The 26392-nt window shown below is 37.4% G+C and overlaps 1 protein-coding gene across 1 annotated transcript in view; it reads left to right on the top strand.

Annotated features, from left to right (window-relative positions):
- Positions 1 to 537: 537 nt before the first annotated feature.
- Positions 538 to 26392, top strand: part of MYOT (myotilin) — a 51099-nt gene continuing 25244 nt past the window's right edge. The window contains exons 1-6 of the mRNA XM_015817693.2: positions 538 to 731; positions 12653 to 12712; positions 14456 to 14597; positions 17633 to 17656; positions 19675 to 19794; positions 20574 to 20841. Coding sequence (XP_015673179.1) covers positions 12653 to 12712; positions 14456 to 14597; positions 17633 to 17656; positions 19675 to 19794; positions 20574 to 20841 — 614 coding nt within the window. The 5' untranslated portion in view covers positions 538 to 731. The remainder of the gene's footprint in view (positions 732 to 12652; positions 12713 to 14455; positions 14598 to 17632; positions 17657 to 19674; positions 19795 to 20573; positions 20842 to 26392) is intronic.

The raw sequence follows: 26392 nt of genomic DNA, 5'->3' as shown, positions 1-26392 counted from the left end.
TTATGCAGACTACACATTACACTAAGGTATATTTCTGCAATTATGGTTTACTCAACAAATCATGGGTTGGCATAGTATATACCCAGAGTAATTGTGGTCTCCTAACAATAGCCTCATAGCATGTTCGGTGTTCATTTTTTAAAAGAATAATTCATGTCTAAAATCACAATAAGATTTTAATTACATATTTAAGTTCTAACAGAATTTTAGAATGGAATTGCTGTTAATTTCTGCACTTCCATTTATGGACAAATAAATGCAAAATTGGTTAAACACTTTCTTTCACTGTGCCTGTTTTTTTTTTAAAAAAAACAAAACACTGGCTAACAGTCTCTGCTGGTCTATATGCCCATGTGATCCAACTTGATAAGAGACCACGTCATATAAAATTTCATAGGAAATGGCTCCACAGTCATGGTTTGGCAATAACAGCCCAGGCCTTGCTGTTTTGTCTCATAATCTTGAGTCAGCTGACAAAAAAACAGAAATCTGAGCAGACCTTGAGGTCACTTCCTCAATTTATCCCTAAGTGATTAGTATGACACCCAGAAGCTCAAGGGTCTACCAAGAGCTTAGCCTCAGCACAGAAGATTTGAAAACTTGTAGGGTGAGATTTATAAACCACCTTTTTCAAGGAGACAGATGAGTTTTGCCAGGGATACTCACAGTGGCACTGCAAAAGTCTTTGAATAGACTTTGTTTTTCTTTTTAGCTGCTTATAAAACGAACAGGTAGGTAAACAGCATGGAATGTTTCTGTTGAGCTAAGCAAGATAGATCACGTATGGGTGATTTCAGTTTACACTCTAGCATTCATTCTGGGGTTTTCGAGGTGCTGGCCGCCTTTCCTGCATCGTAGGGAGATGATTGTGTGGCTCTTAAAATTTGTCTGCTCAAGCGCCATTGCAGCCTGTCCGAAAGCTTGCGTGTGTTGAAAGAAAGACATCTGCTTTAGCACTGCACTTGAACTGCTTGACAGGCCAGTCGATTTATACTCCATCAGCTGCTTCTATATTAAATGCTACACACGTAGGTAAAATTAGAAATTAATCGGATCGGATTTCCAAGGATAGATTCTGCTATACTTCCCAGACGGATGGGGCTTCATGGCCTGAACTTTCCAGTACTGAAAGGGAGATTGTTTGGCAGAGACGGAGAAGGCCTCTGCTATTCCATTAATCCCAGAAATTGACATCCCCTTGCTATCAAAATGCCTCATTATGTTTGATGTGTTTGCAACACATTTTGAGGCATGTCGCAATTTCTGAGAAGAATCCTCAAAAGATATGATGCGGCCAAAGGCCATATATAAATGGGCTGCTCTTATGAGACAGGTAACTTTTAAAAATAAAGCATCCCACAAGGAATAGCGTATTTGACAAAAGAATGGTTTTACTTTTCAAACTATTTGGCCTTGGAAATGAGTCTTTTGGATCAGTGTTGTTTGTTAACTTACAATGCCAGGTTGAAAAACTCCAAAGTGGCTGGGAGGATAATTCCAGTTACACAACAGCCGGATCGGCACTTTTATGATTGCAGTCACAGGATCTATTCTTAGCTTCCCCTCTGAAAGGATGAGTTACAATATCCATAATTTCCATAAGTAACTGCTGGTTGGAGTGATAGGAATTGCAGTTTAACATAGGGGGGGGGGGGAAATGAGATATTCTATTATCTTGTTTTGTACTTTCAGGAAGCAAAATGGGAGCAAAGGTTTATATCTTTAGGAGATTTTATCTAATATTTACTTGCAATGGAAATCACTATAAATTCCACCCATGGCTGGATGAAACTGGTGTAGATTTCAATTAAGTGTCCCTTTAAGGCAGACATGTCAAACTCGCAATGTCACGTGACGTCACGCAACATATCGGAGCTTTTTTGCCATTGCCGGCAATGGGGTAGGCGCGGCTCCAGTATGATGAAACCGGCCCACGGGCCGGCAGTTTGACACCCCTGCTTTAAGGCATGTATATTAGCATTGTCCCTCCTTGACAAAAGTAGGAACCTTTTAATCCATCTCAACTTTCACCTGGCTAGAATAGTTTTCGTAAGTTTTATTTTTTTATTTTTCGAGTGAGTAATATGTAGAGATTTTTTTTTTTAAAAAAAACTTTCATATGTTCACATATCAGATGAGATTTAATTCAGCAGTGTGCCACTACATATCAAGCTGTCTTTTAATTATTAAGCAATTATCCAATACTAATATAAGGATGGCTGCAAAATAAGTAATACATTCACAAAGGAATCTTGGATTAAACTCTCAACAGGAGACCTCCGTGAAATTTTCTGGAACAGAAAAATACCAAAAGTGGTTGTCCAGTTGCAGCTGATGGAATGCATGCAAAAGTTTCCTTCGTGTTCAGCCTTTTTTTGTAGTTCTCTGAAGAGGAAGATAACATTACTGCAATGTGTATGTGTGTGTAAGATCCACTCTCAGCAGCTTCTCAGAAGCTGAGCAGGTGCTGTTTATGCCAGTTTAGCAAATGTTAGTTGTGGGGAACATATTATTAATCTTCTGCAGAAAGAAACAATTCTGGTTTTCTAATTTTCTCTGCAAGCCATGGAACGTGATATACCATCTGGAAGCCCTATATAACTTGCATCTAAATGACATTTTGTCTCAAAAAATTAATTTGAGTGTAAGGGCCGAAGTTTGACCCACATAACTGGCATAGGCTTTAGACAACCAAGCTAAGTGTGATAAATTATCGCAAAATGGGAAGTGGACCCTGTCAATAGAGCTATTCGGGTTTGAGCCAGGATATGGGACACAGAGCTGTGATTTTTCAGGTTGCAAGTGCTTAGAGAGTCCTGCAGGACCTGGAGGTAGTATTCTGAATCAAGCAGTGGCCAAGCAGATGCTGGAGGGTGTAGATCAGGTGTCAGATAATTAGATATCTCCTATCCCTGGATGATTTATTGTGGAAGTAAAATGTTTACAACTCAGAAATGGACTTAAGCTCTAAGTGTTCATAGTGAAACGGCTAATTGCCCATGTTGTAGCTGATTTCAGTTTTGTATTCAGCAAGTATCAGTGCCAGAAGATGGCAGAAGCTGAACCTGGGCCCTTTTGTATACAAAGTCTGTGCTTCACAGGACAGTATTGGATAGTAACATGGCTACACCAGAAAAGAAGAAGAAGCTTCTGTTTTTGAAGGTTAAAGAAAAGAAGACAGAAAAGGCTGTCTTGTATATTTGGGGGGGGGGGGAGTAGAACCACCTACCTGCCATCACTGGCTGAACCTCATTTTTGCTAGAGGTAATAATAATAATAATAATAATAATAATAATAATAATAATAATAATAATAATAATAATAATAATAATAATAATAATAATAATAATAATAATAATAATAATAATAATAATAATAATAAAGTTGGAAGGGACCTTGGAGGTCATCTAGTCCAACCCCCTGCTCAGGCAGGAAACCCTATACCATTTCAGACAAATGGCTGTCCAGTCTCTTCTTAAAAACTTCCAGTGTTGGAGCATTCACCACTTCTGGAGGCAGGTTGTTCCACTGGTTAATTGTTCTAACTGCCAGGAAGTTTCTCCTTAGTTCTAGGTTGCTTCTCTCCTTGGTTACTTTCCAGTTTAGCTATGTTAGTTTAGTTTAGCTATGGTTTCATCACAGTTTTCCTGATAATCCAATAAAGGTAGTTCTTGACTTACAACCTTTTGTTTAGTAACTGTTTGAAGTTAGAATGGCATTGAAAAAAATAACGTATGACCATTTTCCACACTTTTGTTGCAGCATCCCCACGGTCAGATGATCAAAATTCGGACTCTTGACAACTGGCATGTATTCACAATGGTTGCAGTGTCCCAGGATCATTTGACCCCCTTTTGCAAACTTCTGATAAGCAAAGTCAATGGGGAAGCCAGATTCACTTAACAACCATGTTACTAGCTTAACTGCAGTGAATCACTTAATAACTGGGACAAGAAAGGTCATAAAATGAGGCAAAACTCACTTAACAACTGTCTTGCTTAACAACAGAAATTTTGGGCTTAATTGTAGTCATAAGTAAAGAACTACCTGTACACATTATTTGTTATCCTAATCACCTCCCTGCCCATATATTGCTCCCATATATTTAATTTAATAAAACTAAAGTCTATTCATAGAAATATTCAGTAAAGAGATGACCTTCATTGTGAAAGGCATCAGAATTGCTACATATTGCAATGGAATTTCCCAAATTCATCATATCCAGTGGAATATTTTGAAATTAAATAATGATTATGCAATGCTATCTGCTGATTACTACTGAAAGCTGCTGTCTTCTTTGTCAGGAAGTTATAGAAATTCCTTTTCACACCCCACACTGCCAGGAAAAATGTTGGTCGCTTAATAGTTTTAAAAGACTCTCTACTTTTCAGATGTCTGACAAAGTCCCCCATGGAGCCTCCATCATATTTTCTTAACCCTCTCTGTATTACTTTTGTCCCCATCTTGGAGATAACATAATTGTGGAAACATCTCAGCTATTCAGGTAGTCGTCATTATTGTTTCTATCAACAGCATGATCGGTATGTACCTTATAATATTCCCGGTGTTGGATTGCAAAGGTCCTCTCTCTTCATCTGGCAGAGTCTAATTCCGTCATCTTCACTAATGTCTAAAATTACACCAAGTAAAGGTTGCGATTTACGTGGAGCACACTGAGCTTGCTAAAAAGACTCCCTTAGGTATAGAGGATGGTATTTTTTTTTCAAGGACGTGACCAGGACAATACCAAGGCTACTGCCAAAGCAAAATAGAAACTCCTGGCATTCGTGGACGTGGAAAGGCAGGCCAGTTTTGTTTCTCAGTGTTTCTATAATGTATATTTTGTTCCATTAGATGGGTAATGCTTCCCTTGAATAATGTGAGCGCACTCCAGAGCAGTTATAATCAGCTAAGCGCAAGCTTCTATTGCTTTACTTGTTGACAGTGTATTTAATATCTAAAATTAGAAACTGAAGTCTGCCAGCAAGACATACCCTGTAATGTAGCAATGGAAGTCTTATTCCTTCACCACAAACGTGTGGACCGAGCTGTGATTATCCAGTGGAGACTAAAGTGTCCTCTCCACATGCTCAGAGGACATCTTAAGCTATGGATGGGCAGTTTGAGAGCTTGAAAGCTAAATCCTGCTCCTTTAGTATACTAACATGGCATAGCCATTTGGCCATGGCATTAATTTATACTGTTCCTATTACAGTAGAAGAGAAGCTGCACTAGGAACAAAGAACAACTTTGGGCAGTAAAATGGACTCTGCTCTAAAATCTCTCTCTAGAGTTGAGGTCTTTGCAACGGTTATTTAAAATACATGCAACGTGTATTTTATTTGGCTTTTATTCTTCTTTTTTGGAATGTGCTATGGGATACAAGTAGCCCTTGACTTACAACCATTTGTTTAGCGACCATTCAGAATTACCACTGCAGTGAAAAAAAGTAATTTGTGACTACCCCTTGCACTTATAATCATCACAGTATCCTCGTGATCATTGTCATGTGATGACAATTCAGATGCAACCGGCATGGATTTACCACGGTTATAGCATCTCAGGGTCATGTGATCACCATCTGCGACCTCCTGAACAGGCTTCTGATATGCAATAGTGGTGAATACAGTATCTATAGCATGGGTGTAGGATGAGGGTGAAGGTTCGTTCTCCGAGCTTGTGGGTTGGTTTCTGAACGTTTTGTTACCAGGCTAGATAACCTCTTCAGGGGAGTTTAGGGGATGTGAGTGTTGGTGTACTTCTGTTTATAAGGGCTTCAGTTGTGGGTGTGTCAAGTGAGGGTCTTGTGATAGGTCAGGGGTGAGTCATCATTAAGGGGCTTGTGATATGTCTTGTGATGGGGAGGTTACATCCGGTCAGGATCATTGGGAGGTGAACTGCTGGGGGGGGGGACAGGGGAGGCTTGCATGGGTTGGTTGAGGGTCAGGGCTGTCCCTGGTTGGCTTTGTGGTTGATTTGTATGCTGAATGTTTGACCTACAACCAGCCTACAAACCCCTCAGAATCCAAATCAACTGAGCAGAGGCAGCACCGACCCTCAACCAACCCACGCAAGCCCTCCCTCTGCCCGCCACCAGTTCACCTCCCAATGACCCTGACCGGATGTAACCTCCCCATCACAAGTCCCTCACTGATGAGTTACCCCAGACCCATCACAAGACCCTCACTTGACACACCCACACCTGAAGCCCTTATAAACAGAAGTACACCGACACTAACATCCCCTAAACTCTGCCGAAGATGTTATCTAGCCTGGTAATGAAATGTTCAGAAACCAACCCACAAGCTCAGAGAATGAACCTTCACCCTCAGCTTCTGATAAGCAAAGTCAGTGGGGGAAAGCTGGATTTGCTTAAAGACTATATGATTCACTTAACAAATGCAGTGATTCACTTAACAACCATCACCAAAAAAAGTCATGAAATTGGGCGTGACTTACTTAATAGCCACCTTGTTTAGCAATGGAAAGTCTAATCCCAATTGTGGTCATGCATCAAGGGCTTTCTTTAATTTGTAACAGTTTGTAAAGACAAGTAAGGTTCATCCAAGAGAATTATTTTACTTTCTGGCATATAGCTTCAATCCTCCTCATGTTCAAAAGAGGGAAATTCAAAAAAATCAGAAGAAAAACTTACCAGCCAAGATCTGTGCAGAGCAAATGCAGAAGGGTCTTTTCCTTTATAAAATTTTACCTGGGAAGGAATTAAGGTTTCCTCAGGTGCAGCAATCCCAATCTGGCTCAAGTCCCCATGAGCTTCATCTAAGGAAGATACAAATTGTCAGTTTACCTGTGACCTGCACAATGAACATGCTATGCATTTTTAGAAGCCCTGGAGAGAAACCATCAGTCAATGTGGGTAATGCAAGGCTGGAGAGGGCTAAAAGACTGATTCCTCATGATATTGGAGTTCAAAAAGCTACTGAACATTTTGCCAACAAAATGTAAACAGAGAATGGTGCAGGAGAAGATTCCATTTCTCTTTAATGTTCCACTAAATGAGGTGCCACTATCCAAAGGAAGACCAACACCCTTGCACCTCTGTACTATAAACTCTCCACCCTGATTCCACAGGAAAAGTCTCCCATATGTGCTCATTTACTGTTCCTGAAAGCATGCTCCAGGAATTTAGTCATGTGCAAACCCGCTTGTAGGGTACCAAATTCATTTGGAACCAAGTACTTCAACTTACTAAGAGCTGAGGGCATCGATTGTGTTCATATTTATCGGTAAGGCTGTATTCCTGCTATGGTAAGGCTCCTGCTTCAGACTAAAGTATTCCTCCCATTTGTCAATGGATTGCCAGTTAGGCAAAAATAGTAGGTGATCTGAGAATAATAACCATCTCTCAGGGAAAGTTCTGCCAACTCTGGCCTTAGCGCTATGCTACCCCATCCATTGAGAATGGAAAATAGTACAGCAAATAGCTGACCTTGGGCCCAGAAGCTAAGCAGGGTCAGGCCTGGTTGGGACTTATAAAGACTGGAAAGTAAAGTAATGGCAAACCACTTCCATAGTCTGATAAGAAAGCTTCACAGACATTCCCTGAAGTCAGTGGATGTTGAGATGTTAAATTTTATAATGTCATAATGGATAAAAAATAGTATGGGATATTGATATCAATGCCTGAAGCTGGGATAATTAAAGAGATTTTTTTTAGAGACAGCTATCCTATTGAAGTACACAATTATTTACCAGGTCAACTTTTTTGGGGGGAGAGATCTACCGTATATTTTAGCAGCATCTGTGTGACTCTCTTTTCATATGCTGGTCTAAGGTATGGACTCTGAAGTCCTCCAGCTATGCCTGAACTTGCATTCCCAAGATCCCTTAGTAACAGCCACACTGAGGCTGTTGGAAAACTGGAAAATGTAAGGTTTCACAGCTCTGGGTTAAAAGTAACTGCATCTTTGTTCCTATAAGTGCTATCTTTTTCTTAGATTTTTTGAGACTGCTCATGACTTAATATTGTCAAATGAAGAGAACATAATGGGCATTATAACAATGACCAATAAGCTTCAAACATGGATTTGGAATTTGACTCCATTAAAAACTCCTTGTAGCAATTAGCCATATCTGAACAAGTTGCTGAATTTCTTCAGTTTGGTGGCAGTGATTTTTGTAATGTTTCAGGATATTGTTGCTTATAAAATCCCCTATTATTTCCTTTGCTATGAAGGGTGTTTGTTTCACTGTATTAAGCCTACAGTGGCCATACCCTGCAGTTTTCATGTGGTAGCTGTCTTAAAATGACAGGATCACACTATGCATTGTCACTCAGAAGAGTCTGAATGGATGCTTGAAAAATGAGGTCCAAGGATTCCTTGCAGCATTGGAAGCAGAGTCCATCCATGTCTAACCAAAATAGTCTTTCTATTCATTTTGAGACCTGTATGTCCCATCAGGCAAAGCTTCTTCCTGTGGAGTCCTTGGTGCTTTCTGAGTTTGGTTGTTTGCTTGCAGACATTTCATTACCTGACTGGGTAACATCATCAGTGTTACTTTCCTCCCTGAAGAACTGGGGGAAGATTATTCAATACATGCCTATTCACTTTAAATTAGGCATAAATATTTAATGGTATTTTTGAATTTACTATTAAAACCAAAGGGAGATTAAACCAGCTTTATTGGTCGATTTGTTTGATCTGTATAGATTAAAATTGGATTACTTTTTAAAGTGAGCATGTGTTAAACTATTATTCCTGCTATTATTATTTTAGCATTCAGTTTGTATATTATGGTTTGGTTTTGTTTTGATCTTTTGTGCATCATCCAGAGTCACTGCCGTGAGATGGGCGGTTATGTAAATTGCTTAAATAAATACATAAATCAAATTATACCAGCCATGGATAAATGTAGATTTACTTCTAGACCCAGAATTTGTAGGATTATCTATGGTTGTTAATGATAATGATAATAATAATAATAGTAGTAATAATAATAATAATAATAATAATAATAATAATAATAAGTACACTACAAAGCCCAAGATAAAGTTTGTGGAAGAACCAAATGTATCTGCATTTTTTCAATTTGGTATTCAATGGCATTGGCATAGTATAGTGCAGGGGTAGGCAACCTGGCTCTTTTATGACTCGTGGACTTCAATTCCCAGAATTCCTGAGCCAGCCATGCTGGCTCAGGAATTCTGGGAGTTGAAGTCCACGAGTCATAAAAGAGCCAAGGTTGCCTACCCCTGGTATAATGCAAAGACTGTTTCATTGTACATTATTGGCCAATAAAATGATTGTGTATTGCTTCGTTTATGTCAATCTCAGACAATATCCCTCAAATACAGAGCAAAGTGTTAGAACGTCAGTTTGTCTCCGCAGACTTCCTCTTCTTCCTGTTTAAGCCTCTTCTCATTGGAACCAGAATTTGTTTAGCTTGGACATCAATCAGTGGGAGATTAGAAGCCATCATGTGCCTTCGCTGGAGCTTAGCCATTTGTCATCTTCTTCCAAAGACATTTAAGAAAGGACAGTTGGATCAAAGCAGTGACTTAGTATAGACATGGAAAATTCAAAACATCCATGGATTTAAATGCCTTTCAAATGATTGGGGAGAGTGTTGAGAGAGACTACATAGATTTCTTTTTATAAAGTTATGCTCAAATGAAAAGCAAATATCTTCCGAACAATAGTTTCTACATGCATTCATTGAGAAGAAGGACATTTCAGGAAGGTATGATAGAATGTTTCCTTGACAGGGAAGAGTTCTGTACATTTGTTGAAAAGTAAACAGTGCAGTCATTCAGTGTGCCACTGGAAAGTTGTGTTTGCAAAATTATGAGTTACCCAGTTCTCACCATGATTCAAGTGGTAGAATGTTCCTATGTGGATTGTTGTGAAACATACACAATACATATATTATTTGAAACACTGGTATTTCTACAGTATTAGCCATGGGTAATTTACACTCTAATGCTTAGACAACTTAGACCACTGAAGATTTTAAAAGATAGCAAAGTTGTATCAGTATTAATAATTATTTAAAGTGTCAGTGTTAATGAGCATAAGGTTATTTAGCTTTTTCATTCAGAATTAACTATAATTAACTAAAAAAAGCAGTTGAATGCATTAAAGTATTTGCTGTAAAACAAAGATTTTTGTCTTAATCTGATTATGTAATAATAATGTCTCCACTGTACTATTACTTAATAAACTGCCCCCAAATCTGAGCCATTTAAATAATACCATTTGGTGGCTTGGAGATTCTAATAGAGGTTGTTTTGTATTATAAGATACTGCAAGATTAATTTGCTACAAATCATCACTACAAATATTTATTTATTTAATAATAATTTAAATCTGTCCAAATCCTAATATATATTACTATTATTATGGTTGGTTGCACACAGTCAGCCAGATGTTTAGACTGTACTTGGCATTTTGATCTGGGAACTGGGACAGACAGATGTTGTTTTATGGTAGTAAAGGTGTCACAGGATGTAAATTGTTCCAAGTAAAGCTACCTTTTGCAATTGATGGTGGCGTTTTTGTCAGTGCAGATGGTGTTCAAGTGGTGCTCCAGATGTTTTGGGAAAGCACCCAAGGTGCCTATTTTTATTCATACTATCTTTGCTTCCTTTTGCCTCAGTTGTTCTACTTCTATTTGCAGGTCTTTATATTTTGTTATTTTCTCTAGTTCTTTGTCTTTAATTCTGCTGTCTCCAGATACTGCAATGCCCACTATCCAGACTTTTTTTGTTTTTCTTATCAATAATTTTTAAGCTTGGGGTGTTGATAAAATAGACAAAATAGAAAGAACTGAGAAAATAACAAAACACATAGACCTACAAATAGAAGTAGAATGACTATGGTTGGTTGTACAGTCAGTCAGATGTTTAGACTGAATTTGGCATTTTTATCCACGACTGAGTCCTTCCCAAGGACCTGGAGTGGGTAGATGTTGGTGTTTTATGGTGTTAGAGGTATCGTTGCAAGATGTAAGCTGTTCTGAGTAAAGCTGCCTTTTTGCAATTGACTGATGGTGAATTTATCAAACCCAATGCTGTTCAAGTAAGTGTTCCAGTTGTTTGGGGATTGTATCCAATGCACCTATTACTATTGGTATTACCTTTGCTTTCTTTTGCCACACTATCTCCACTATTATTGTAGTTGTTGTTATCTCACAATGCCTATATAAATTGAGTCACTTTCAAGCAATTTGACTTGACAACAACTTGGCTAGAGAAGCAGTATTAAGTTAAATTGTTACATCCTATCTCAAATCATCAATTCTACTGACTGATAGTAGTTTAATGTGAAAGTTGTTTATTGTACTAAATCATGACTTATTTAACCATGGTTTACTAAGTAAAACTTAATCAGTTGTGGTTACATATCTTGTTAAGCCAAAACTAACCAAATAAAAAATGCTTAGAACAATTTCAAAATAGCAAAACACTTGTTCCACATCCAATTAAGTATCTGCTTTCAGTACTATAGTGATTTCTCTTGGTTACTTAATAGTCATCAGTGACAGACCTATTTGTTAACTTGAAAGGGTGTCTGAACAAGTTTTCTCTGTCTTCATGCAAGCAGATACATGATTTGGACTTATGTATATTGTGCTGGGTGGTATAGCAGTTTTTGCTAGGGACTTGACTACCACTGCCCTGCAGTGTGCTACAGAATCAGCATATTGCAGTTTGTGGGAGCTAAATATAGTTAAATAGCATCTAGGCCTGGTTTTGCTTATTGTAAGTTGCATAGCTTGTGCAGGACCGCAAAAATTCAAAGTATAATAGATCTTATAGCTCACAGAAAATACTGTTGACTTAAAATTAGCCCATATATAATCTCTCCTTCTAGGTTTTACAGCATGTAATTTAATTGGACTTTGTTATGTCCAATTGACATCTTAGGAATGGAGGTGACTTACAGATATCAAAATATCTGTATTAGTTCAAACAGGACATTTTTGGATTGGTTAAACAATCTCTGTGTTACATGGGCAAGAGTTTGAATAGAAGATAAAGCTAGTTTAAAAATAAAGGAAGTTATTAAGTTTTGAAATCAATCTTCTGCAACTTGCCTATTATTTAAAGTCATTTCAAGGAAAAGCTGTATCCTTTTTTTTATCAGAAATGTATTTTAATCTGAAACAAATATTACTCTGCTAATGAAAAAGGAATAGTTTTCATTTATCTGAAGCAAGTTAACTTTTGAAATTAGAAGTCAAATTATCAGTAGAATTTGGAGAGGAGGTTATTGACGGTTGTACTACCTTCCTATTTTGTTTTTGTTTACATCCAAAATTTCTACAAATATACTGAGCAAATGCCAGACTACTAGTCTAAGCTTTGCATATCTTTCAATTTGGTATCCAAGGCTACTTAGGCTGATTGTACTGATACTGTATATCTAGGGCACAAATGTCATGTGAATAGTCATAAATATATGACAGTTGTTGTCATATATATTTTCTTCTTTTAAATAATTTTGTAAACTAACTAAAGGTATTAGTTCTCACAGAGCACTTAAATAAAGATTCACAAAAAGGCTTCATCATAATCTAATACATCAGTCACAAAAACAGCTTTTTACATTTATCTGCAAGTGGAGAAATGTAGCCATCCAAGTTCGTACATTATGTTTTGTGATTGCGGCATATTTCATTTCTTTTATAGATGCAGAATCCTTCCCAAATGATTAGATCTGCCTATGAAGCAGCTCCTGTGTTCATAAAGGTAAGAGATATAATCTCAGTGGTAACTTAAATTCAAAATCTGCAGACACCAATGCTACTTAGATGGAAATGTCCTAATTTTCCTGTCCATCTGTCACTTCTTGAAAACAGGCTATAGAAACTCCCATCCGTAATAGGCCTACCATATGTGGACTGCAAGCATCCACACAACCATTTGTTAGCAGAAAATATATACAGAAAACTCAACTTTTGCGCATCACCTAAAATGATCCTCTAGGTTTTTGCAGCCCAAATATAATAAATCTAATAATCAGACATGTTCATCTTTGATTTCCCATAAAAAAGTAAAAGGCATGGTTGAGTGCTAAAAATATTTCCATTCAAGTCAGTACTGACTCCTGGCAACTGCCTGGAAAAGTTCCTGCATTTTTCTTGGCAAGGTTTTTCAGAAGTGGTTTGCCATTATGTGTTTCCTAGGGCTGACAGAGTGTGTCTGGCCCAAAGGCTACCCAGCTGGCTTTATGTCCAATGTGGGACTAGAACTCACAGCCTCTCAGTTTTTAGCCTCCTACCTTAATCATCGGAGAGGAAAATCCTTTTGGGTATCAATAGTAGTAACTGTGAGAGGGATCTCGGAGTCCTAGTGGGCAATCACCTAAATATGAGCCAGCAGTGTGCTGCAGCTGCCAAAAAGCCAACACAGTGCTGGGCTGCATTAACAGAGGGATAGAATCAAGATCATGTGAAGTGTTAATACCACTTTACAATGCCTTGGTAAGGCCACACTTGGAATACTGCATCCAGTTTTGGTCACCACGATGTAAAAAAGATGTTGAAACTCTAGAAAGAGTACAGAGAAGAGCAACAAAGATGATTAGGGGACTGGAGGCTAAAGCATATAAGGAACGGCTGCTGGAATTGGGTATGTCTAGTTTAATGAAGAGAAGGATGAGGGGGGACATGATAGCAGTGTTCCAATATCTCAGGAGCTGCCCAAAGAAGAGGGAGTCAAGCTATTTTCCAAAGCACCTGAAGGCAGGACAAGAAGCAACAGATGGAAACTAATCAAGGAGAGAAGCAACCTAGAACTAAGGAGAAACTTCCTGACAGTTAGAACAACTAACCAGTGGAACAACCTGCCTCCAGAAGCGGTGAATGCTCCAACACTGGAAGTTTTTAAGAAGAGACTGGACAGCCATTTGTCCGAAATGGTGTAGGGTTTCCTGCCTGAGCAGGGGGTTCAACTTTATTATTATTATTATTATTATTATTATTATTATTATTATTATTATTATTATTATTATTAATTTGCATAATTCCAAAGCCATTGCTTGCTAGGGATTAAGGGAGTATGAAACAGTGTGGCGAAGTGATTGAAGAACTAGGCTTAGGGTGGGGACACTCAGATTCATGTTTACCCTCAACCATGGAAGCTCATTGAGGAACTTTGGGACTGTCATCCTCTCTCAACCCACTCCACCCTTAGGGGAGTAATGGAGGACAGAATGGCATGTACACCACCCTCAGCACATTTCCTTTTCTTAGAGGAAATGTGAAGTATAAATCTTACTATAAGTCTAGGATAGTCCAAGAAATCCAGAGGCAAAGTTTATGGGAAACTGTTATAATTACTCATTTGGGAACAAGAGAGATGGTATTCAGTGCATCAGTATCCATTTCTCTCTCAAAGGAAAAATTAAGCTTGTGTTAAAAATTAAGTTTGTTCCGTACATAGCACCTTTAACTATATAAATTTAATTTTATGTTTCTGGTCATCTTTCAGAGCCCACAAAATATCACAGCTACTAAAGGCCAGCTGGTGGTGTTTGAGTGTCGAATAAGAGCTTCCACACCTCTTCAGGTTCGCTGGTACAGAGAGTGCAACCAAATCATAGATTCTGCAGACTTCCGCATATTAAGAAAAAGTAGGCATTTTTGCTCTTTAAATGCCCTCCATCTGTGAGACAAACTCTGTTCTACAAACCATCAACTGTATTTCAGGGGGAGGAAATAGAAGATATACTTGTTTGAATTGCAAGAACCTGGTCTTCCTTGTTTGATCCCAGTACAGTAGATAAAGGAAAGGTTTGGGGGGGGTATTGAAATGGGACAACTCACCGCAGCCGACTCGCCATGACCAAGCCGCCACAGCTAACTCATCACAGCCAACTCACTGTGGGACAACTCACCATGGCCAATTTGCTGCAGGACAATTCAACAGTTCAATATATTTATTTAAAATAGTGAAAAAAAATATTTTAGTTTTTGTCATTCGTATTTCATTTTGCCTTCCTTTAGCATCCTTTCTTTAATGATTCTGTTCCACTATTTCTTCAATATTAGTGTAACTCTTGTCCCACAGCGAGTTGTCCAGTGGCGAGTTGGCCACAGCGAATTGACACGTGGGGACTTGGCTGTGGTGAGGTGGCTGCGGTGAGTTGACTGTGGCAAGTTGAAGACCTTCTAGAGCTGGACATGGCAACTAAAAAGTATGCTAACGTACAGACGAACCTCCTTGACCAATATTTTATTTCTGTTGGGAAGGGTTAATTTATTCATTACCCCATGATAAAACTCTTTCTGAAGTGCAGACATTGGTGTGTTTCCTTTCTCAGGAACGTGAAATGTGACTGTGATTGGAGCAGTCTGTACAAAGAGCTACTCAAAATGTGGCATTCTCCTCCCAGGAGAAGAATGACATAGAGCATTTGTGCATAATCAAGTTTCTATGATGAGTTGCTGCCAGTTTCTACAATGTATATTTTTACTCAAATTAAATTAGCTAATTTGGAGTGGGATGAATTATTTTGTAAATATATGCACAACTGCTGTCTAATCACAACAGCGTTGCTGCTGATCCACATCTTTCCCATGTGTCTCCATCTGTAACATCTAATAAAAGAAACATATAACTGAGCCATGTTCAGCCTTGCCTTGAACTTAATGCAAGCAGCAGTCGGTAAATGCAGGGCAAAGAAATATTAAAAGCTAGTGTGTATGTGTGTGGGGGGGATGAGGGTGGGGAGAGAGAATTAATACTGATATGTAGGAAATGTGGCCTGACAGCAGCCAGGCATTCTCCATTCTCCATTCACATAAAGCTAATCTATAATGCAGTTTGTTTTTGGCTTTCTATGATGTGTGCATCACTGATTTGTAAATGGCTGCTTTCTTGAAACAAATTACCAACATCACAGCAAAGCAAAAATAAACTAGCTGAACTGTGGATGAATATTACATGTGAATTTGACCAACATTTAATTATACTCTGGAGAACATTAACAAACTGTTGGTATTGGATAGGACTTTCAAGAAAATCAGATACTTCTGCATCATCAGAAAGGTTTAGAACATAAAGAAAAATAACAATAAAATTATAACCATGCCTTCTAAAAAGTTAATTGATTTAAGTATGGTGTACCTGGATATTCCAGTATAAAAGTATTAAGAAAAAATTATCCTGGTATAAACATTAAAAAAAACCCACAAAAAGCCTGCAATGTTTTGTTGAAAATGTGAATCTGAGATGAGATAAATGGAATAGGAACCAAATACTGAATTTGTCCCACAATTAAGAATTTTAGCTGTTCTCCAATACACATGCCTTTTGGACTCATCTGTTTTCTGTAAGATATGTAAAGCAGACACAGAGGTAACAGGAAGGGGATCTGGACAAAACAAAGGATTGACCCCAGATCAGGCATTAAAATAAAAACAAATGTGTTGTATTAGGTAACAAGTAGAACAGATTAAAAACCAATAAGGTGATTAGCAAGGAACGCAAAACTTGTATGACATTCCAGACAGCATTTGTACAGAACTCATACTTCATCTCAAATGTCCCTTAATACGACAAACATTCCACTTAAATTATCCAAAGTTTCCAGTCACAGGTGGGGATTCATATCTATAAGGCTAGCCTTACCATGTATTTACTAGGTTTGAGAGTTTCATGTTAACACATATATTTGCATATTTTACAATATATGCTAGGGTCATTTGAAGCACCTGTTTAGTTCTTGGCACTCCAGCAACAAAAGTATTGCAACATCTAAGTGCAGTTTTTGCTCTGGGTGGGCATTATATATAGATCTGTTCCTGCCTCATTCTGCCTTTTGTGGGTCTGAATGTACTCTGCTGGATCAGGCCATGGTCCTACCCAATGAAGTATTGTGGATCACACAATAGTTAACCAGATTTATACAGGAAGCTCAAAAGCAGACAGAAGGGCAAAACCAATTATTGATTCAATTCTAACAGAATAACTTTATTAGTTTATCATAGTTTCCATTGCATACACTATTAGAAATAGAAGGTCTATTCACATAATTCTTGTGATTCAAAGTCCACTATTTGGGCAGTATTGAATTAACCTCAAAGGCTTACCTAAAGCAAAAAATATGAAATACAATATAGCTTCTCTGTTGTTGTTGTTGTTGTTGTTGTTTAAAAAAAAAGAAAATTGTTCTGAGGCTCATTCTATCCTTTCTGGCTGTTTTCTGCTTTATCTATATTTTTTCCCCCTCTAAGATGAAACGTTTGTGAGTAAATAGCAAAATGGCCCTTCTCTGTTACTATTCCTCCATTGAATCCTGCAGGCGCGCATGCTGCTTTGGGGTCAGTGCAGAATTCAGATAAATGGACTTGTAATATCCGTGTGTTATTTCAAGATTTAATAAGCTAAGTGCAAAGCAGGATGCTCAGAAGCAAATGGGGCAGAATTCTTGCACCTTTTAATAGTTTCATGTAAGTCTGAAGCTTGGAATAGTGGAAGGAGACAGAATCTATGTCACCACTGGGTCCTTAGTGAGTGGGGGCCAGCAGATGGGGAAGGTTTGTGACTGTGGGTGTGATCTGCAGTTGTGGTGATTGTCTTTGAGCTGTTGTTTTACATTTTCACTTTTTGAATCCACAAAATAGTTGTTCACAATTAAATTCTCTGTCTCTTTCTCTCTAACAGAGGCATGCTCATCCATGGTCCCTGGTAAGTATTTCTAAATAAAAACACAAGTTGAAAAGAACTAGGAACATTACCCAAGAATCTAGCTAGAGCATTCGGCAAGGCCTATGCAAGACACATGCAAGTCCACAATCCTATGCCACTGTGCACAGAACCTTGTAGCTGGATGTATTTAGCAAGGTATACGTTGTCCTTGTTAACTCATGAAAAATTCAGGTTTCAGCTGGCAAACTGTTAAACAATAATATCTACCTAATAGTTAGGTTCTTACTATATTGTACGATTGTTTCTAGCTCAATCTTAGATGTTTGCTGGGCAGTCAGTCCCACTGATTTCAATAAACTTACTCTCAAATCTGTAATTCACACACACTTTACTTAGCTGCTTTTGACTTTCTATGAAGTTAGGGATACCAGATTTGATCTGTGAAAATTACTATAATTGGTATCAGCAAAAGGCTTGTTTTCTGGCATCTTATGGTTGTTTGAGGTTTTGCAATCTTGGTTTGGTACTCTATAGGTAATCCTTATTTTGTGACCGCAAGTGGAACCATCAATTCAGTTGTTAAGTGAACTGGTCACTAAATGAAATTGTGACTGTGTGGATAATTTTATTTCAGCTTTTCTCAGCTGTGTAGACCTGTGAAGGCTAGGGTACTGCTCGCAAAGTAAGCTTTTAATCACTATTGTAACTAAAGGAGATTAAACAAGGGCTATTTGTACTAAATTCAGAATGCTTTGCATTCATTAAGGCAATATCTATTCAGTAATAGATTTGATTCTGTCTCTAGGGCACTTTTATGGTAGTATTTGTTCAAACTGCAATTGCTGTTTTTTGGGCATATGATAATGTATACAGCAGTTTTGTTCTTCTCACTGTGTAGTCAATCAATCAATTTTTTTATTAGTTACAGATCAGCATTACAAATGAAAGTATTAAAAACAGTAATAATGATGGTGATAATCTTATAACAGTAGTTGTACATAAAAGTATTGTCCAAGTATTTTATTAGGTGAGGGGGTTATAAATTGAGTCTGTGAGCCCTTAGAGAAGATGCCATGTAGCAGGACATGAGCTGTAGCTTCAATGGCCCCTACTCCACAAGGGCACAATCTCAGCTCATATGGTATTTTTTTTTATATATTGGCCCTCCAAAACTGCTATGGGAAGTGCAGTGCAGTGCGCTAAGGTTTATGCCCTTTGGATTTTGGGGACAGTTATTCAATATAAATATCTTGCTGCTTTAAAAGGGGGAGTTTGACTACCGAAAAAAACATTCTGATCTTGTTGGATTTCCAGACCTTTGACAATGCTGTTTGAATGCATTGTGTGTGTACACTCATACCCCATCATTAAAAGCACTTCCCATTGTATAGTATGTCAAGGTTCCTACTAATTAAATTAAATAAATCAGAACTCCGAGGCTTGAATTTCCTCAAAGAACATGTTTATTGGATACATAATATCGGCACGGTCAAAAGTGAAACCAACTTTAAACTTCCCCTTAGGGATTCAATGTAACTAAATGTAATAATTCCCTTCCCTCTATTATGCTATTGATCATGCTACCCAATAAAATCAAGTGGCGGACTCCATGATACTTCTTCTCTCCACTTTCCAGCTCCTGTGGGAATGACCTTGTTTCCCATGGGACTGCTCTGTGTTTAGACTAGCAATGCTTTTGGTCTCTTTCTCTCCCTTTCCCCAACCTGTGGCAACTTAAAACGACAAAGATGGCTTCAGCCAGGTTCATTTCAGAAATTGACGTAGTCATTATGCTGATCGTTCTCCTCCTCCCCTCCCCAATCTTTTTTTAACCTCACATACTGCAACATTCTAGGTGTGAATTAGGAACACCATTTATAAAGTTCACCTACTTAAGAAGTTTTTGTGTTTCATCATGAAACTGGTTTATTTGTAGTAACATATTGTAAATTTGTGAAAAAGATCAAGTCTACTAACATAAGTAGGTCTGTAATATGACATTGTGCTTATTCATTTATTTATTGTACATTTATTTATTAACTTTTTGCTTTTCTCAGAGGAAGTTTGTTCTTTGGTGATAACAGAAGCTTTCCCTGAAGATTCTGGAATATATATATGTATTGCTGAAAATGATTTGGGGGCTATAGCATCCAGCGCTTTTCTTTGGGTTCCTGAAGGTAATTTTGGAGTCTTTTCCTTTTCCCTTTGAGGGAAAGAGTTTGGAGGGAAAGAATTTTTAAAAGAAATTCTTAAAGAATTTTAAGGGAAAGAAAGACTAGAGAATTTTCATATAGTAGATCATGCTGTTCATGTCTAAAAGCTAAGAAGCTTCATGTTTATTTCTATTACTGATTTAATTTATAGCTTCTATGCATCATTTTCATTAAAAGAAAGCTGTCTTTTTTTCTTAATGCTAGACAGGCAGAATATTCCTGAGACTCCCAACAAGAATACAAACATACTGGACTACATTAATATATACATAATTAAAGTGCACACAGCTAGTCATATCTGTAAAATGTACATACCTGTAATGGCGATTTTATTTAAGCCAAGTCTGGGATCATTCTTAAAACTTACATAAGGCTTTTTGAAACTATTTACCTTATTGAAACAACTTATCTTATTTCTCTTCAACTAGCTCTGGCTTATATTCTTTATTTATTAAATTCATGTGCTGCCCATCTATCCACCAAGCAATTCTCGGTTATATATTAAATTTCATAGAGATTCCTATTCAAAGTGTCTATAACTAAATAACCACTCATTGTTTTTGCTTCTTTATTGTTGAATTTCACCTGAAATAATTTGAACAAGGAAATAGCATGGAATTTCTCAGATGAAAATTGCTATAAAAGCTCTTTGGAATCATTTTCCATCTTAAGCAATGATCGAGGTACAAAGCATCGCCTTTGGTTTTATTTTTTTGTATATCACCTATATCTGTATTTTTCAGTTTCAGCAACAGAAGAAATTGGAACCTTTGAATCTGCTCCCTTGTTGACAGATATGCTAACCAACATGAACATCAGTTCTGCACCAGACAGTCAATTTGTAGCAATGGGAAGAGAGGCAGAGAACAACTTTTCTGATGCAGGTGGACGAAATGCCTCTGGTCCAGCAAATGAAGTGGAACATGAAAGCTCCCAGTTTCAGAATTATAGCAATGAGAGCATCAGTTTTCCTGATATTAATGAAAATCCCTCCGGCAATTCACATGACTGGTAAGTTAAGGAAAGATTGTTGCTTCGATCCATGTCAGTTGCTTTTGCTAAAAACTATTGCAAGCATGCATGGATTTTTAAAGCTCTGTTGCTGGTATATGCATATATTAAATTGTCCTGTTAAGTATAGGCATGCTATTACAAAGATGTTTGGTGTGTTCATTTTTTTCATGTAGGTGAATTAAGACTTTGACAGAGATTCCTGAGCCAGCATAAATTGCTCTACATAATGGCAAGCGAAGATTTCTACAAATGGCTTCAATTGGCCATAGATCTGTTGAAAGATTACTATTCTAATGCCCCACTACTAAAAAAATCATATATTTGGCCACTAACCAGAAAACAAGAATACAGAAATTATTCTCTGCTATAGTAAACATTGCTTGAACCCTTGTCCTGTCTGCTAAATAGCTAACCCAGCAATCTTCTTAGACACTGCACAGAGTATCATTGGTTGCCTTTGATGGAAGGTAATAGGTAGTTCAGTAGGTCTGATTATCCTATTTCTGGAATTAATAAACAACATCTTAAATATAACTACTTGATTTGAATACAACACTGCAACCAAGTCATAAGAGAGAATAATTTAGAAATTCTGTGTAGAATGATTAGAAATTTTGCCCAACTTGGAAGCTACTTGTAACTTTTATTCTGAACACAGAAAATGTTGAGGCTGAAACAAATCTGCCATACAAATAGTCCTCAAGACAACTGGACTTTCTTGTTTTTCTTTGAAGACGTTTTGCTTCTCATCCAAGAAGCTTCTTCTGCTCTTGGATGAGAAGTGAAATGTCTTCAAAGAAAAAGAAGAAAGTTCAGTTGCCTCATGAAAAAGCATCTTTGGGATAACTATGACCTGGATGACTGAGAATAGTCCTCGACTTACAAAAACAATTGGGACCAGACCTTCCACTGCTAAGCAAAGTGGTGCCTGATTTTACAACCTTTATTGCCATGGTTGTTAAGTGAATTACTCCGATTGTTAAGCAAATCTGGCTTCTCCCATTGACTTTATCAGAAGGCAGCTGGGAAGGTCACAAATGGCAATCACATGACCCCGGATGCTGAAAATATCATAAGTACATGACAGTTGTTGTGTTTCCAAATATTGATCACCTGATCGGGGGGACACTGCAATATTTGTAAGTGTGAGGGCTACCTATATGACCATAAGTTACTTTTTAATGCATTAAACCTTGACAGCTTTCAAACAATCTACTGTACAGTCCACTCCCACACCCTTGCAAAATATTGGGGGACAACATTTTGGTCTGGGACTGTTACTGTATGTATATAGCCTGAACTAATTTAATCAGAATTAGGAATCCTTGCCACAGCTTTTTAAAACTTATTCCAAGACCTGAATCAAATGGGAATCTAGAACCCAATTTTGATTATAGGTTTGCCTTTGAATAAACTGCAATTATTTAAGGTACCAACTCATACATACAACTATAGAAATAATTCAATTCAAAGTGCAAAAGGACCATCAGTTTGTATTCAACTTCAATAAAACAAGATTAGACAGACACAACAAAAGACGATTATATAGTACTATTATATAAGTTTTCCAACACCATTTGGAATATTATAAGCATTAGCTCTTAGAAATAAATCTCACTGATTTTGAGTCCTTTTACAGGGCAAGTGAGGTCATTTTAATTATTGTTCTATGAGTACACGTAGATTTAAACTGGTAAGAAAAAGGATAATGAAATTAAATCCATCCAGAATCATTGAGAGTTGGGTGGCATACAAGTTTAATGAATTGTTGTTTTTAGAAAAGCAGAACAAATGATTGTGTTTATTTCAAAAGGGATTCTGGAAATCGATTATATTTGCACAATTGTTTTAATGCTATTAGAAGAGAACTCTATAACTTAAAAATTCTTAGAAGTTATACTGTGCAGTGCTGTTATGTTTTTGGTTGACACCAGTCATCCAGAACAGGAATTGCTTAGAAAAGCTATTTACACTGACCATCCACAGTATCTTAGATCATAGTAAACCTATCCCTCTTTGAGTCACGCCATCTTGCATTGGAATTTAAAGTTTATTTTGGGGCTCAAAATATTGAAATATTATTTAAAGGTATCAGCTTTAGAATCATCACATGTTAAAAGTGAAAATAGAATATAGCTTTAAGCCAAAGGTGATGCTGGATAATTGGCAAGGGAAAGTTTGCCCATGCCAGAAGTGCCAATCTGGCATGGCCCAAACTTCACTGGGCAAAGCAGAATGTCTTAAACCTAAGTGCCTGATTTATTTATAGTATTTCTTAACCTCAGTAACTTTAAAATATGTAGACTTCAGCTTTCAGAATTCCTCAGCCAACTTGCTGGCTGGGGAATTCTGGGAGTTTAAGTCCATAGATCTTAAAGTTACTAAGGCTCAGAAGCACTATTATAAAGACTAGGCACCAAGTTGAGTCCCTTTCCTTTCCATGCCTGTCTTCATCAACTTAGCCCTTGGTAGATAAAGAGCTGCTCTTTAAGAGATGTCTCATTCTTTAAAATCATTTTTCAAGTAAATAGGTTAACTTCCTGGGAAGTCAAAGGGGCTAGAATTTAACTTAACAAAAAAGAGGTGGCCTTTAACATTATTATAACATTTTACAAAGTGATGATTATACAATGTTCTCCTAGTAGTTCATACTGCTAGTTCATGCTTCTGACTTTTCAGAACAGCCTTTCTTTTACAAGGATGCCTATTATCTTTTCATAATCAACTTTAAGAAGGAATTCAGGTAAATAACAATTGAACTTGTAGAAGTGTCCCAATCACTGCTACGCAAGTCACAGTTCTATTCTGGATGATACTTATTTTGTTATTATTGATACTTTTCCATCTCAGCAAAAGACAGGAACCGAAGAAAGTATTAGGTAATATTGGTACACATATTTTTTAAAATGCTGATCAAGGCGGTAGTGGTTTTATATATATTATATATGTATATGCGTGTGTATGCATACTGTACACTATATATATATATATATCTGTGTGAGTGTAATGTGTGTAAATATATATGTGTATATACCTGTTTCCCTGAAAGTAAGGCCTATCCCAAAAATAAGCCCTAGCTTGATTTTTCAGGAAGGGCATAATATAAGCCCTACCCCAAAAATAAGCTCTAGTTTTGGGGTGAGGCACATACTTAAAAATCAAGCTAGGGTGGGGGTGAGGGTGTGGATCTGCCCCATGCGCCCTGCACCCATTTACTATACAACACTGGACATTTTCATCTTACCATGTGGGTTGCAAGCATGGACAGAAGAGTACTCCAGTCTTACAGTTGCAGCTATTTTATGTAGCCAGCAAACTTCATCATCAAATTATACAAATGAATAGAAAGAAATCCTATATACTGTATCACAAAATTTCTGGCACAGATCTTCAATCAATTATTAATCTAGATATATAGGTAATTCCTTCCACTTTCAGGGTTTCTTTTAAGTAAAATGAGATATGCTTATAAACGTTTGCTTCCTTTTAAAATATTTCTTCAGTACCCAAACTCTTTCCTTATGACTACAGTTTGGCTCTGTTAAACAAAAGCTTGTATTTTATTTATTACTCAGTTAGGTGAATGCTCATATGGAAGTAAATTCTACTTACTTAGCGCAACGTGATCCCTATTAAGCTTGTACAGAATTGTAACTCAGCAGGTTTTTATACTACCCAAACAAACGTAAGCAGATTTCTCAGGCAGCATCTGTAAGGCTACTTTTATAACATATTCCAAGTTACATAATCACATCTCACTTCTCTTTATTTGTTACAATTCAGCAACATGTGAGTGGTAAATTGGATCAGAGGATCACCTTCTCCTTATGACGTTTTCTCACATTAGATTGCCCTTTTACAAACATTATGCATAAGAAAAACTGGTAGCTATATTATTGGGAAAGGATGATTTCTATTAATGAATAATTTAAATTGTGGTTTGGGGTTTCCTCTGCACATGGCAAAATAAACCATGTTTATGAATGCTGATGCATGTTTCTAAAATTTAAATCTAATATATGATCTATATATTTAATTTGCTTAGCAGTACAAGGTTGTTGTTGTTGTTTTTTTAAAAAAAAGTCTCTTACACTTTCTGCATTCATTTTTAGGAAAAAGGATTAATCCCAGTTCCCTAAATTTTCAGACTTCAACACCCACATTACAACTTTGACTCTGCTTGCTGGGATAAGGGAAATTGCCCAACCAGTTATATTGGGGAAACATATTCAGCTAATGCCGATTTCTGATTTAATTATATTGAGCTTGATTCCTAATCTTCATCCGTTCCCATAAAAGATCTTTGAATGGTCCTTTGCACTTTTACACATACATACATATAGTATATTCTGTGTCTGCTTAGATGGCATTGGAATATTTATTGTCATACTGGATGCCTATTGTTACTTTATCTTGGTTAATACAGCTACTAATGAGGTGATACCCCTGCAAGGATCTCTTCTTGTGACACCTTGAGTTGGTTGCTGAGTTTTTGACATAGTTGTTTGTTTTATAAAAAAGAAAAAATAGATTATTTACATCTTTTTGTACCATAATTTGATAGTATTTTTATGGGTCCTCACTGTGCCAAGATGTTCAGACATTCAGAGCTTTGAGTTTAATATAGAGGGCAACTTCCTATTACTCTTTAGGCCTCATGTGTCTAGATGAATAACATTTTGTTGATTCTTGCTATGATTGATAGGAATTTATAAAGTGGGTCAAATGCATTTTTTTCATGCCTCTAGGACAGTGGTGGCGAACCTATGGCACGGGTGCCAGAGGCGGCACTCAGAGCCCTCTCTGTGGGCACGCGCGCCGTCGCCCCAGTCCTAGGCCTTCCGCTGGGTTTTATAAAACCTTTTCGCTTTAGGCCTCTGCCACTGTGTACAAAAAAAAGTTCAATCAATCAGTCAATTTCAATTTCTCGCAGGAAAAAAAAAAGATCTTGCAAAGTTGGAATTGATTGATTGAACTTTTTAGTCTCACCCAGTCTGCTGTTACCACCGCAGCCACGCCCACCCAATGGGCCACACCCACCCAATGGGCCACATCCAGCCAATGGGCCACACCCACCCAGCACCCGACGATGCATAAGTGGGTTTTGGGTTGCAGTTTGGGCACTTGGTCTCTAAAAGGTTCGCCATCACTGCTCTAGGACATTTTATAGGAGTAGGTCCTACATGCTATAACTATACCAATTTCTTGGTATAATGATACCAAGAAAATCCAAGAGTCTGTGGACCAACAGAATGTACACTATTATATAAAAATGTGCTATTTATTTCAACACTTCCACTGCCAGTCCTATCAAAATTCCAGATGATTATCTCCAAGATTAGTACTTAATCCTGAAAGCAACATAAGGAGCCTCATAAACTTGTCAATATTTACTCTGATTGAAAGAAGAGCAGATAAATCAAAAGGTCATGGGCTTAAAGCAGCTTTTGTCCTTCCTGAAAATTTGATGTTAGTTTACCCCATGCTTCTTTCATTGCAAGTTTCTCCCAGAAGAAACTAGTAAATACACTATTTGGTTTCTTACCTG

The sequence above is a fragment of the Protobothrops mucrosquamatus genome, unplaced genomic scaffold (genome assembly GCF_001527695.2).
Source record: "Protobothrops mucrosquamatus isolate PMUCROS unplaced genomic scaffold, P.Mucros_1.0 scaffold623, whole genome shotgun sequence".
Taxonomy (NCBI): domain Eukaryota; kingdom Metazoa; phylum Chordata; class Lepidosauria; order Squamata; family Viperidae; genus Protobothrops; species Protobothrops mucrosquamatus.
Note: the sequence above shows the minus strand (reverse complement) of the source record. Positions and strands in the feature narration are given on the sequence as shown.